This window comes from Amblyomma americanum, chromosome 6 (assembly GCF_052857255.1).
Source record: "Amblyomma americanum isolate KBUSLIRL-KWMA chromosome 6, ASM5285725v1, whole genome shotgun sequence".
Classification (NCBI taxonomy): Eukaryota; Metazoa; Arthropoda; class Arachnida; order Ixodida; family Ixodidae; genus Amblyomma; species Amblyomma americanum.
In genome coordinates, this window is record NC_135502.1 from 49,840,204 (window position 1) to 49,854,544 (window position 14,341).

At 44.9% G+C, this 14,341-nt stretch overlaps 1 protein-coding gene across 3 annotated transcripts in view; it reads left to right on the plus strand.

Moving 5' to 3' along the window:
- Positions 1-1,558: 1,558 nt before the first annotated feature.
- The window catches only part of LOC144136769 (ATP-binding cassette sub-family G member 1-like), a 32,181-nt gene continuing 19,398 nt past the window's right edge, over positions 1,559-14,341 (plus strand). Inside the window, exons 1-7 of one of the 3 annotated variants that reach the window (XR_013315666.1) lie at positions 1,559-1,603; positions 4,386-4,452; positions 5,943-6,167; positions 7,895-8,012; positions 8,239-8,425; positions 10,703-10,848; positions 11,335-11,458. Coding sequence is in view for 2 of the 3 variants with exons in the window: in XM_077669375.1 (XP_077525501.1) it covers positions 4,425-4,452; positions 5,943-6,167; positions 7,895-8,012; positions 8,239-8,425; positions 10,703-10,848; positions 11,335-11,458 (828 nt within the window). In the remaining variant the exon portion in view is untranslated. Of the gene's footprint in view, positions 1,604-4,385; positions 4,453-5,942; positions 6,168-7,894; positions 8,013-8,238; positions 8,426-10,702; positions 10,849-11,334; positions 11,459-14,341 lie in introns of those variants that run through there. The other 2 variants (XM_077669375.1, XM_077669376.1) reach the window with 2 other exon arrangements.

Sequence of the window (14,341 nt, forward strand, 5' to 3'; positions counted from 1 at the left end):
GCAACTCGTGTGTGCCCTCATATGACCGGGAAGCGCGGCGCTGCGGAACGCTCGACCGCCATGAAACTTCCTTTCATGTAGCTTAATGGGGAACGTGGCTTCCAAATCCCCAAAGGTGGCCAAGAAATGTTTTGAAAATTGCTGTATAAAATTCTATACCTTGTTTTTTTATGCTTTTACGAAGCTACATTGCGGAATCGACCGATAAAGTGCTCTACAAAAATTTTGTGAATTGCAGTGGCAATATATTGCGGGGAGACGCTCAAACAATGGTCGGTTTTCTTCGTTATAATTTTTTTTCCGTAAATATTCACCTTGCGAATTAGATTTGTACCGCGATTTTTTACCTATTTTGACCATGTTTGTTTTCTTGCATTTCCAGGACAAGAATGCAGGTTATGACATTATTTGTTTTTCTAATTTCTTAATTTTAAATTTCTGCTATGAATTTTTTTCACACTCTAGATACGTCAGCGGACAATGCGGTGTGAACATTCAAAAACAAAATTTGTGCTTTTCGAAAAAAAATTCCAAGAATGTCTTGACCTCAATCATGCCAATAGGAATGATACGAATGCTGAACAAACGTTCTGCCATATTTTCTTAACTCTACAGCCATTTCGCAGCACTCAGAGTAAAAATAATTATTAGAAAACAATTTTCTGTAGACAGAACAGCAAACTTTTCGTGAGAGTAGTCGTAAGATTGTTTCTAATAAGTGAGAAAAAAAAATTATTGAAATATATCAAGAAATAAAAGGGTGCTGAAAGCTGTGTCCCCGCTTAAATGCGTTTTTCGCAGCGTAATGAAATCATAATGAGGTCAGATTTAATTAAGGTTACTTTCATGCGCGTAGTACACACTTGAGAACAGTACTACCTCGATTTAGCATGGCAAAATAAAAACATAAAAACCAATATACAAGAAGAAGGACTCTTTGTTAATATGCTACCAACGCTTCTTTGAGATCGGGCACGACAAGAGCAATAGACTATTTTTGGTATTGCTAAATGAAGCGAGTGAAATATTTATCTTTTTCTTTCGCGGTTCGCAACTTTCACGTCTGAAAGTGGCGCTGTTTGAATACACTGGTCAGAATGTTGGTTGGATAAAATACCCCCCCCCCCCTCCAAAAAAAAAGAAAGAATTGCAATGTGGCGCGTCATGACAGTCAGTCGCAGACCGAAAAATGTCCTTGGCTGATACAGGAAATTATTTAAGCGACCTCACGGCTTTGCCCGATGAGTGTAGAGAGAACTTCGACCCCTCAGGGCGACGATGATAAGACGATAGCAAGGGCAAACAGCTTACAGAGGTCACCAACAGAATACGCGTCTTTCAAGGGCACCCTCGACGAGAGTCTTTGTAGCAAGAAAAAAAGAAAACACGTCGCGTGGCGTCCATACTCTCCCCCTTGCAGGTGTGCTTGCGAAACATCCAGCCTGCACAAAACGTTAAACGATTAATTATCTAAGCGGTTTAAAAACAAAAGTAGAACACAAGCTATCGCGACGGGTTATGAAGGGCGACGTTCACTGCGCCTCGGCCTGAGTGGCCTTGATGTTGTACCGTGAAGTTGTCGGGGAGAAGCACTTAGCAAAGCGTAGGTGTTTTTCAGGGCACCTCGGGAACGGGTATTGAAGGCGTTAAACTAGGAAGAATAAAGCTGCAAGAATTTTTAGCGTGAGAAAGTAAGATATTAACGACGAATATCTCTGCAGCCTTCAGTTCTTTGCCGACGTTTTTGCGGTAAGAAACCGAGGGGAACAATTACATCCAATGTTTTAGGAGAATGACAAGCGAAGTGAAGCTGCAAGTTTAAAACTGTTTTGATTAAGAGAAAAATAATTTTAAAGAATTCGGCAAACCATTAACAATTACGGAGAGATAATGAGATACTATGAGTATGTAGGAAGTACATATGTACTTAATAATCAAAACAACGCCCGATAAGGACATAGTAATTCATAAGAGAATAATGGTGGCGTATATTCGTGTGGCTGTGACTACTAAATTAGTATCAAGGGCTTATTAATCTCTCTGAAAATAAACGTACGTAATAGATGTAGCACACAAGACAAACAAGATATTGACATCGACAAGGCATACCCCGTAATTTCCGCTATACACGCTGCACTTGGTCTTCTGTGACAGGACTCAATTTGTGCTGAAAAACAGTTACTACATCACCTGCGCCCATTGCATAACCCCCAAGAGATATCTGTGCAGCAGAGCATAAAAAGGTATGTGCACGCAGAGAACGGTTAGCGCCAATCCTTGCAATAGAATAAGCGTTCGGAATTTCACGCCATATTCGGCGATACTGACAAAAAAAAGATATTCTATAGTTGGTACCTATAGAGAGTCCGCAAAGGGCAAGATTTCAATTCCCAAAAATGCTTAGCCTGCGGTCTGTGTGCCCGAAACTACAGTACCGTTCGGGAATGATAACCGGCGCTCTATTGGAAGGACACGAACAGTACCAAGCAGGGAAAAAACGTGATTGGAAGAAAGATATAGATGGCGTTTCGAGATTACGAAATTTGCTGGGAGCATGTATTCCTAGGCAGTGAATACGTGAACCAATAGAGGTCACGAGAATAGAAATTTTAGCTGTGATGGACTAACCTTGCTTAGTTGTGGTAATAATGGCTTCAGAAAGCAACTTTTCTAAGACATCAAGCTATTTGACGCAGCAAATAATGCTGAGAAATCTTTTTAATGAGTGGACGTGGTTCGAGACCCATAAATAATATCCACGCTGGCTTCATCGTGTTGCGCCCAACGCAAACATCTTGAGCGGATATGAAACATGCTCTTCTGATAAACCGATACAGTGTCATGAGCCATTAAACGTTGCGAAAATAGCCGAAGATAGCATAGGCCCATAATATACAAGAGCGAATGAAGAACAGTAAGTCAATGCAGATGTTCTAAAATCAGAGGAACACTCCTATTTACAGAACAATAGGCTCGAGAAAAAACGAGAAAACATATTCAGCGCAGCAGTCAAGGCAGAGGGAATCTTCTCGTAGAAACCAAACTCGTTCGCTATCTTCACTTCAATACGCACGGAATTATAATGCGTTTTCCTTTCATGGGACTAAGTCAGCCGTTGAACATAGGTGCTTCCAGTGACCAGGTTATTAAAGATTATATTAGCGGCATTTGTGGTGCTGCAAGTAGGCTCCACGCACAATGCAATAAATAGGTGACGGGTGATTCCGACATATTCTATTTACTAAGGCATCAACTTTAATGCATAAGTCAATGTAAACGAACGTGTAATTTTACAAAACTGCCAAAATTTCAGGGTAGTTCGTTATAAGGAGCGTGACAATACAGTTATTCGCAATGGTGTTTTTTTATGCTCAAGGTATTTGATGCAGACAAATTTCAGTCGTTGATGATTATGACGTGCATGGATAACGGCACCGTCAGTCCGTGTTTTCATAAATGCTCTAATCTTGGCACCTTTTAAGCATATTTTTCAGTAGCAACCGAGGACAACTAAACTCCAATGACTTATGGCTAATTATGATGGCATCATTCTCTGTTTTCAGGAACCACATTTCAAAAAAGAGGGGTCACTAAGTTCCTGTTAATAAGGTAGTCCTCCCTCTCTTCGTTTTCCCGATGCCGATTTGTAATCACTTGCAAATTACAGGTAACCTAACAGAATAGTTTGTACGCGTACAAGTCATGCACAGAAAAAGTCAATATTAAATTCCAGGTAAGCATAGCGTGACATTTACCTGGCCAGAGCACAAGTGAGAGAAAATGAATGAAATGTAATTAAACTCTAAACGTGTGCAACCTTTTACTATCATCCCTCGAAATAAATGTGTGGCCAATCGCGTTCGACTGTGGCATTTATTTTAATGAAAGCAGAAAGATGGTCAGACAAGCTACATGGCCACAAAAAAAAAAGAGAAGGCCTAGCAGCCCTCTCCTGGAAGCTGAACTGATTCCATTTTTAATCCTATATATAGAGCCTGATGTTAAGTGCTGCATAATCGGCTTTCATCCGAATGCATACAGATGAAGTTTATCTCTTTCGGATCTTTTTTTTCATTACAGCGTTTCTGAGAAGCTTAAGCTCGAATAGGCCTTTCGCATCAAACCGACCATCGACTGGCCTCAGAGCAAGGTCTTTGTGCGTCCTTGCTCCGCGATGACGTTCGTATTCGGCTCAGTGAGTGAAAGTTAATATAAGCAAATAAAAGCAACGCTACGGACCTTATCTACCTCACTCAAGGTTCAATTTCGCGCAAAGCAGTCTCGTACAGATTATAGCCAATGATATGTCCAGCCCAAAAAAGGGGGAGGGGAGGAAGTGCGACATATACATCTGTATACCCTTAGCCTTCTCTCACTTTTTGAAGGCTGCTAGCCTTTGTAGGCTGTTCGAAGCCAGAAGACCAATGGAGCTGGCGGTTCGAAGCCAAACGAGTGAGTACCTCGTCATGCCTTCTAGCTGACGATGCATCTTCTATCTTTAACCAGGATGCGTGTTATTTTAACCTTTATACACAGTTGATTACGTTCTTTACCCGTTCAACAACCTCCCTCAACCATATCCAATAACTCCATGCTTTCAGACTCACTGAGGCAGCTTACAGTGGGCTATGTCTGGTGCGCACCAACCATAAATGACCTCAGCCAGCAGGTCACATGTGCACTCCTCAACGTTTCATGATCTTTCTTATTTTTGCAACAGCTGACCTTAGGCAAGTTCAAGTAAACAAGGCTTTACAGACTTACTTATTTGCGTTCATCCCAGAAGCACGCTGTCGCAATTCAGATAAGTAAATAAAACTGTTATTAGTTTCCGTCGGTTCTTTTTGCTTGCTCCAGCTCTGTTAATATAGAGTGATGGCAGAAGGCTGAGTTTAGGCTGACAATATCTGTTTTTTGTATAACACCTTTTTATCAATATATAGAAACGTCTGCGCGTTTCAGAACCGCAAAAGCAACTTAGATCTACTATATTAGCTGCAATGCAGTTAAATGTAGATTTTCATTTTAAAAACTTTAATTGCAATTATAATAGTCACATTTGCATTTACTGCTCCACCTAGCGACTTTGTCGCTTTCTGAAGACTTACAACGCAGTGGGCATTTTTTTTTCGGGAGGGGGGGGGGGGGGAATTCAGTATACATACGCTAAAAGGTCGGGAGGTTTTTATAAATGTGGCATTATTTACAAATGTATTACCGCCAATAGCCCAGCCTAGACGATTATTCTGCGTGCTTCACTTTTACCCCAGCAGGTCAAGTTGACTGAAGGGCAGAAAAATTATCGCTGCAAAGCAGGGAATTTTTCAGTTTTCCAAAGAATTTCTCAAGGTAGCAGCGCCAGCCCATTCTGTCTTTAAATGCGCGCTACTCTGGAAGTGATATTTTTCTCTTTCAGCTTCTCATAAATATCTTTTAAGTATGAACACTTATTGCGCATATAGCATAACGTGTAAAATAGGAATATCGTCCTTGTAGTTTCAATACAATTAGCGCAGATATATGACGAGATAGAGGTTCGCGCTTTCTATGGTGCATCCACTGCAAAAAAAAAAAAAAGAACCCTTATTAGGGTAGCGACATCATCCTTTCAGAAAATGAACCTAAATGTTCCCGTGTATTAACAGACATTGGTCATGCTGATAGATACGATGTTACCTAGTTTTGTTACGTAAACAACCGAGCATTTCTGATGTGCCTGAAATCGACCTTGAAACAGCCCCTGGCCAAAATGTATTATTAATTCAGAGGCAGGGTAATGAAGGGTTGAACCTACAATTAATCTTACAAGCAAGGATGATGCAGCAATTGCTCCATCTCTGCCTCATAACACGCGCTATCCCCATTACTCCAAAGACCACTTAAGTGCAAGTGCTTTATAGATGCCCATGTTTCCTAAAGCCAAGCACGCCTTGATTCTATAGGTTTCAGCAAAATTGCAAAGCGTGCCATCGAAGATGGCGCTGACTTTTGCGATGAAATCCCACTGCGGAGTCCTCCGGGAGTTGAGCAGAATGTGAACATCTGCTCAAAGCCTGGCGTCCTGAAGGTCGACATGGAGTGCAGCGCGCCGCTCAACGACGGTGGCCCTAGCAACAGAGTCACGCTGGAATGGACGAGCATTTCGTATGCTGTCAAGCAGGGCAAAGGTGCGTAATGTAATGCATAGTTTTGGCATAGCGCTAAGCTGTATTCCTACGCTGACAGATACGATGTTACCCAGCTCTACCCCATAAACAACAGAGCATTTCTGATGTGCCTGGAAAACGTTCAGAAAACTTTCTGAAAACGTCATGTAAAACGTTTTCGTGCTTCTTTTTTTTCGCTTTTTCAAATATTTGAGCGTTTTTTGACTGAAGCGGTCTTTCCTGCCACTCATAACGAGGTTCATGAGCTAGCTGAGCAACAGGCGAAATGCGCCCTGCGCCAACTACGATCAATTGCAACTTTACAATGCAGAAGAAGACCTTCGGCTTCGCGCGAGTTTTATGCGTCACGCCAATTAGAAACACTTCCCATAATCTCTGCTGCCTCCACAAAAAAAAAAACATTATTTGGATGAGTCAAGGAATGTAACACTGAGGCGTCAGTACTCGGATAGCTCCTTGGTCAGCATAAGACGTTTGGGAGACCAAAACAACATTTGTACTTCATAAGAGCCCGACGTGGAAGAGCCAAGCTGTCATTTTATTACAAAACGAAAATTCACGCTTCTTCCCACAAATTATTGACCAATAGTTACCATTTTGTGCGCGCTTAAAAATAAGTGTCAGGACGCTTGCCCCTGTGGTAATGTCAATTGCAGCTATATAGGCAGGGGTGTGCCAGATGCTATGCCACTTCGATTGTTTAGTGCCTCCCGGTAGGGGCACTACCTGCTGGGGGCTACCTGCTGCGTCTATGCCAATGCGCTCCGATAAGCGCCAGGGGCGCGCTGCAGTCATTACTGAGAGCCTTTTGCTAAGAATGTTGGAGAAGCCAGATGCAAAAACCATTCATGGGGATGCGTGTGGGGGTGGGGCAAACATCACCTTGAGTGCTATGGCTGTAAGAGGGTAATATAATTTTCCATGCATTTTAGGGGGGCTAGCATTCAAAACAGTATCCTCTACCAGCGTTCCATCTTCAGTGAACGGCCGCGGCCATCACAGTTGTTCACGCGCCCAGCAAGGCAATTGACACGATTGCCTTGGCCTCGCTGGTATTCTATGACTAAACTTTACAACGCGCTACTAAAAATAAACGTGGTGTGAATAGGGAGACGAATCTTTCTGACATGCTATGCGTGAAATTCCAAACAAATGGTTCTAAATGCGCTTGGCGAATCAGGAGTGGGCGGCCGCCGAGGCGACGGATTGCAGCAAAATGACTTCAAGTTGTGCGACAATGTTGGCCATCGCTGGTGATTTCTCGCTTCATATTGCAGCGCACCCAGAAAGGTATAAAACGAAGATATGAATAATAGAAATTTCTAACGCGCATATTTTCCGCTACCCTTGAAAAATACAGGAATAAAAATTAAGTGAGCTGATAGAGCTCGATAGACATGGCCAAAGCACACAGCGGAACGTGAGCAATCACTTTATAACTCACCCGCTGTCTTTTGATGTTCATCGCAAGAAGCATATCTGTTTGCAGTTCATCTTCTCTGTCCATGTGCTATGCGTCTTAGATATAGGTGGCAGAATATTCTCTGTCTTCATATTGCATATTCTCAGGCTTCTATCTCCCGTGTTCCAATACCTGTTGCTTTGATGCAAAGTAAGAAACTTTTGCTACAACTGATAGACTACCAACATTTGTTTAGGGTTTTTTTGGCATGCCTTTTACCTGCACGTGTCAAACGCCTAGTTGCCCTTATCTTACACCTCCACAGAAAAAAGGACGCTAATCAGCAACATGCACGGCAGATGTCCGGCTGGCACCTTGACTGCGGTGATGGGACCTTCCGGCGCTGGCAAAACGACGCTCTTGAATATCCTTTCTGGTCACTAGTAAGTAATATTTTGTTTGCATTCCTTTCTTCACTGCTCTAAGTGCATGCCACTGACTAGGTATGTCAGCCGTGGCTTGGCAGTGATTAGGCAGTGAAGAGGTATGCTAGGTACGCCTGCCAATAAGGCCAGCTGTAGAGTGCCGTATACATCAGTTCTCTAACATGAGATTTATTTTTGAAGCTTGCCTCGTCAACGCTCACTTGCTCTGTTCTCTCAACCGCAGCGACCGAGGCTACGAAGGCGAGGTCCGTGTCAACGGCTGGGTGCGGAACACGGAGCTCTTCAACCGACAGAGCTGCTACGTCATGCAGGACGACGTCTTGCTGCCGGAGCTGACCGTGCGCGAATCGCTGGATATGAGCATTCGTCTCCGCATGCCGTCCCTGCCGCCGGCCAAGCGGGCACATTTGGTAGGGCAAGCGTTTTTTACCTTTATTGCCCAGCAAATCCTGTTAAAATCTTTTGGCCAGCTCGGCATAGATGTTACAGAGACACTCAGAATAGCCCCTTGCAATTAGTGGTTTCATTACAAAATCTGACTCGTCTGGGTATGTTGAAGCGACAATAAAGTAATTATCAGACTGACCAAGATAGCTAGCATATTCCTCTGGAACACAATCGGCGTGTTTTCTGGGGTGGCTCCGTTGCTGAGAAAGTCGCAAATGAGAGTTCCTAAACTCTTCCACATTCGAACCGCCCGCAAAAAAATTAGCACAGTAACGTCCTTTCTATGGTGTGTTTGAAATGGTGCTATCTGAATAACCAGAGGCGTTACTCTCAAAGACAGGAGGCGAGGCTAGAAACCGGAACTGACCCGCCGGTCGAGTCGGCAGTGACGGCGGCAAGGTGCAAGCACCCCAACCCTGCCCCTCCACTGTACCCCTCCCTTAAAGGCAGGTGCTCTCCGCTGCATCGCGTACGTCTTCATGTCCTTGTAACGCACGCGTACGATAGAGATAGGCTCCGTGGGCGGAAAGGGAAGTACGTAAAGTTATCGAGGTCAGCCGCAGACTTTACAACAATTAGCCGATCGCGCTCACGCACGTACACATCGGCGAGGACGACGCGAGGGCTTGACCTTCGCTGTCTTAAAGATAAGCCTTAAGCTTCCACGGATCTTCAAAGGCATCTGAGCTGCAATCGCACTCTTATATATTTTATTCAACACCACATCTGAGTTAACAGCGCCGGTATTCCGGGTCAAATGGTCTGCTGTGCTCTCGATTACCGCCTGTTTATAGACTTACTACGCAGTGATATGATCGCAGACGACCCCAGCGATTTAATCTGCGTTGTTCGTGATTTCTACGCTCGTGAATTGCTTCCTGTGGATTGTGAGCGGAAAAGAAAATGGCTGCGCTCCGCCTAACCGTAGTCGGCCACCTGCCGGCTGTGGCTGTCGGCGGGCGTTGCATGCACTGTCTTCACGAACGCACCTCAGCTAGTTGAACGTTTTACTCCCGAAGTGCGTGTACCATTAATACGAATTAAGCTGCATATCGCTTCTCTGTGCTACGGCTTCGCTGTAGTGGCAGAGAACTGGAATTAAAGGCGCTAATATCCGGCCTAGCGTGCCGGCGCTCCCAGTATTGCATACATGATTACCCGCGCTGAGACGCTCATCTTTAATGAGCCTAGTGAGACCTCATGGTGCATGCAGTGGCACGTGGATATTTTTCAGCATATTTCAAAGCATATACGCTAAGGATGCGCGAATACTCGAAAAAATTGCGAATAGCGAATTGAATACCATTCTCTCCGATTACTCGAACGAATCAAATCTGTATTGTCAAAATTATTCGAACCGAATTCAATACGTTCTCAACTTGTCGAACAGTTTTCGAATAATGGCAGGAGGTTCGAATTAGGCCCGTCGTATTTTTCATGGACGGATCTTCTCAAAAACGGCCCGCACTCACGCCGCGCACCATCCTTCCGCGAAAAGTATGGCGGAGATTCAGGATTAAGCGGCACGACACGGTCTATTTGTTTGAAGGCATCTATAATGCTTGTACGTGGCCTCAGCCTGGACGAGGCGACAGGATTGAGGCTGATTCAGGAAAACCCTTACTTCATCTCTGAGGCCATGTATCATGCGTATACGTGGCACCAGTCTCATTTCCTGTGGTTTGGTTCCAGTGACGCCTGGTACCCACCGGTTTGCTAATGTATACCCCACATACCAAAGATCACCCCACATACCAAAGAAGTGCGAAAAGCGTAAAATTTTTTTTTTCTTTTTCATGAAACAGCTCATTTAGTTTAGTGGTGGGGGCAAGTTATGGGCTGTGCCTCCTGAAATCTAATTTTGACTGTGCAAAATCGGCCTACGTTTCTCCGCACCCTTTCCTCAATCTAGCTGCAGAACAAGACCTGACCAAGCTTTAGGCTGCGGCTGTAAGTGTGGCAAACAAATTTTTTCGCGAAAATTTGTCATTTCTGGTGCGACAGCCGCACACCCCGCACTAAAAGCGGGCGCTTTAGCATCTTACTGCAGGAGCAAAACTGGAAGAAACAAGTTCAGGAAGTGCCCCAACGATTCATCCGGCAATTCTCTAAATAAAAAATGCGATCACGTGCTCAAACCTGCAACTCAGACTCCACTGAAGCTTTTTATTACGCTTAATTCCCTCGACAAATAACTACTTGATAACACTGCTTTTCACAGAAATATTAATATTTTACAGGTGAACGAAGCGCTGTCAAAATGGGGACTCGGAGAGTGCCAGAACACGAGGGCTGGCAACCTGTCAGGAGGACAGCGTAAGAGGCTGTCGATTGCGCAGGAGCTCGTCAGGAAACCACCCGTCATCTTCCTCGATGAACCGACAAGGTGAGTGCGCCGCTAATGTTAATGCAGGGTAGTTCACACAAAGGGGTGCTATTAGAACCACTTGTTTTAAATTGTTCCCCAACAGGCAGATACATTTTACATACACCATAGCATCTTGAGTCGTCTATTATAAGCGCTCTTATGTCATTTATTATGCAAACGAATCACTTTCATAAATTGATCACATCAGTGATAGTGGCCGCGTGAAACTTTATTTCACGCTTGCTTTCTTTTTATGATGGATGACCTATGGTATTCTGATGCGCTATTCTGATGCGCTATTCCTTGACCTCACTTTCAAACGCCTTTGGAACTCTGACAAAAGTGATCAACCTATAATTTTGTATGTACTTCCACATCCTTTAATATTAATCACAGGGCACAGTGCGCTAATAATTACTGTTGACGCTTATTTCTTTTTTTGCGGCTATAATGAGCAGTTTCCGAAAATAATATTCTCCTTCACATTTTTTCTTATATCAACAGTGGTCTTGACTCCAGCACCGCACTTCGATGTGTTTCTGTGATGAAGTCTTTCGCTTCGGATGGCCACACGGTGATATGCTCCGTCCACAACCCAAGTGCGAGACTCTTCTCTTACTTCGATGTGGTAAGTGCACATGCAAATATCTGCATAACAATTCGATGGAGACACCTAATTAGATATATCTTAGCCGCGGGAAGGCGAAAGCCGTTTGCGACTCATTGTACTGATTTGAATTTGCCGCGCTTGAATTCATTTCATGACAGAGAAGAAGAGCAGCTTGCGCGAGCGTGGCGCCAAGTGACCTACGCCACGTGACCTACGACACGTGCATGGGTAGGTCACGTGACCTAGGCGGTTTAGTAACGAACCAACGGCCACCGCGAGCTCACGTGACCGGACGGATGGTCACCGCGAGGAGGTAACGTGACCAGACGGACGGCCACCGCGAGTGTGAGCCATTAAATGCTTTCACCTTGAAAATAACCTAGATTTACAAGACAATAAGCCGAAGCCTCATTAATCGATATTGTTGCATAGCTTTGTAAGCGTTTCTTCGTGCTCGAAGCCACCAGCATGCGGCCGTATCACTTTTTTGGAGACGCGAGAAACTACCAAGTTTAGTTGGCAAGATGGTAGCCACGTCAAACTACACAGATCAATATTGTCGTAAATGTTCTCCGCACGTTCTCTCCATAGTTGTTCCCCACCCTTAAATATAACGCGGCCAAGAGCGGAGATGAGTCTGTCATTCGACGACCACCCGCCAAACTTTTTGCTATCGCCCCTCTCGAGACATTTCTGTTAGCGGACAGAGGTTAAACCAATAAGCAGTTTTCTCTGAAAGCACTGAGCTATGTTGTTATTGTCGCCACTACCACATGATGTATGGTGGAGTAATAATAATAATAATAATTGGTTTTTGTGGAAAGGAAATGGCGCAGTATCTGTCTCATATATCGTTGGACACCTGAACCGCGCCGTAAGAGAAGGGACAAAGGAGAGAGTGAAAAAAGAAAGGAAGAAATAGGTGCCGTAGTGGAGGGCTCCGGGATAATTTCGACCACGTGGGGATCTTTAACGTGCACTGACATCGCACAGCACACGGGCGCCTTAGCGTTTTTCCTCCATAAAAACGCAGCCGCCGCGGTCGGGTTTGAAACCGGGACCTCTGGATCAGTAGTCGAGCGCCCTAACCACTGAGCCACCGCGGCGGGTATGGTGTAGGTGCCGGGTGCAGAAAGGATTCCCTCCTCCAGTTGCTGCACTAGCTCAAGTTGTCTAGAAAACCTGAGACATGTTTTTTTCGCACTACAAGGATCTTTCGGTGCTCGTAAGAAAACCATCAAACTTCGTTGTCGCCCTGCTATACGTTTAAGAGGGAACTTTTGAAGAGATTTACAAACGCTGCCCAGAAAGAACTGGCTGAAGCTTTGGTGTAGTCTCTCATTCAGCACGCAAATGAAAGGGTGATTGTTCTGTCTATGTCAACGAAATGACTCGCCTTTTTTGGCGCGCCGATCGTGACATGAGTGAGGATGATAAAGTGATAGAAGACGTCAAAGAGCGAGCTTTTGTGGGACTCGTTCATAATCCCGCTAATCGTGATTGTCTTCGACGTTAAAACGACTGCTGTTAGCCCTCAACAAAGCTACTGCAAACGCCTATTGCCGTGCACATAATCGCAACCGACGGGCACTGCCGACCTCTTTGCAAAATTTCCCGTGCTGATTCATTCATGAAGAATTCTGAGAAATGCTGCGGATCGACATATTCCAGCCGCTAAAAAGCCCATAGGCATAACCAGTTCACCGGGTAAAGAAGACAGATGGCGTACTTCAAATTTGCGTTGATTATCGTTGATTGAACGGCATGACCAAGAAAGGTGTCTACCCACTGCAAAGGATAGACGAAACGTTAGATGGACTCTCTGAAACAAGTTACTTCTCGCCGTTGCACCTCAAGAGCAGCTACGGCAAATCGAAGTCGACGAACAAGACCATGAGAAGACCGAATTTTGGCCGATTATGCCTTTGAGGCTGTGCTCTACACTAGCAATTACCTAGATTTCGTCGTCGCCTCCGCAACTACCTTTAACAAATATCTCAAAAAGCTGCACGCAGTACCCGATGCTATTAAGCTTTCTGGACTTACCTTATACCAGAAAAATGCCCCTTCATCAACGAGGAGCGGCTATTTCATGGCCGCATTATCACCAAGGAAGCAGTGCAACGCGACTCCCGTAAAACAGCCGCAATTAAGCAGTGTCTACAGCCTGTCAATAAAAAGATCCCCCAGATTTCTGAGTCTGTGTGTCCATTACAAAAGTTTCCTGAAAGACTTTCGCGTATTGCCAAGATTTTGACGCAACTGTCGAAGGCGGATATTCCACTTAAACGAAAAGCACCAAAGGTCGACGCATTCAAAGAGCTTCATCGCCGCCTAGTCACCGCGAATACTTAGCAGTTGCGATAAAAATGCAAGAGGGCAGGTTCAAATCGACGCAAGCAGCGTGGCCGTAGGCGCCATACTTGTACAGAAGAACACCGGGTTGGAGAGGGTTATTAGCTACGCAAGCCGCCCTCCGTCGAGCAACGGGGTCATATATTCTCCTTCCGATAAGAAGTGGCACGCGATAGCCTAGGCAACGTCGAAATTCTGCCAATGCTTGCGCGGTACACTTGTCAATGTTGTGCGCAATCATCTCGCGTTACGCTGGTTTGCCAACCACAAGTACCCGTTTGGCCTCCTCGCTAGGAAAAGCTCACGAATCCATGACTTCGACTTCCCCGTGGTTAACAATTGTGCGCGCAAGGACTCCGATTCAAAGTGCCTGTCACGAGCCCCCCTTCGACGCACCACCAAACGACGATCTTGACGACGCCTTCCTGGGACAGTAAGCAGCAGCAATCTTGCACGCCAGCACTGCTCGAAGCCTTATATACAACGCTTTGTCAGATTCCTAAAAGGTAACACCGAACACCCACCTGAGTGTTCAGGCGCTAATGT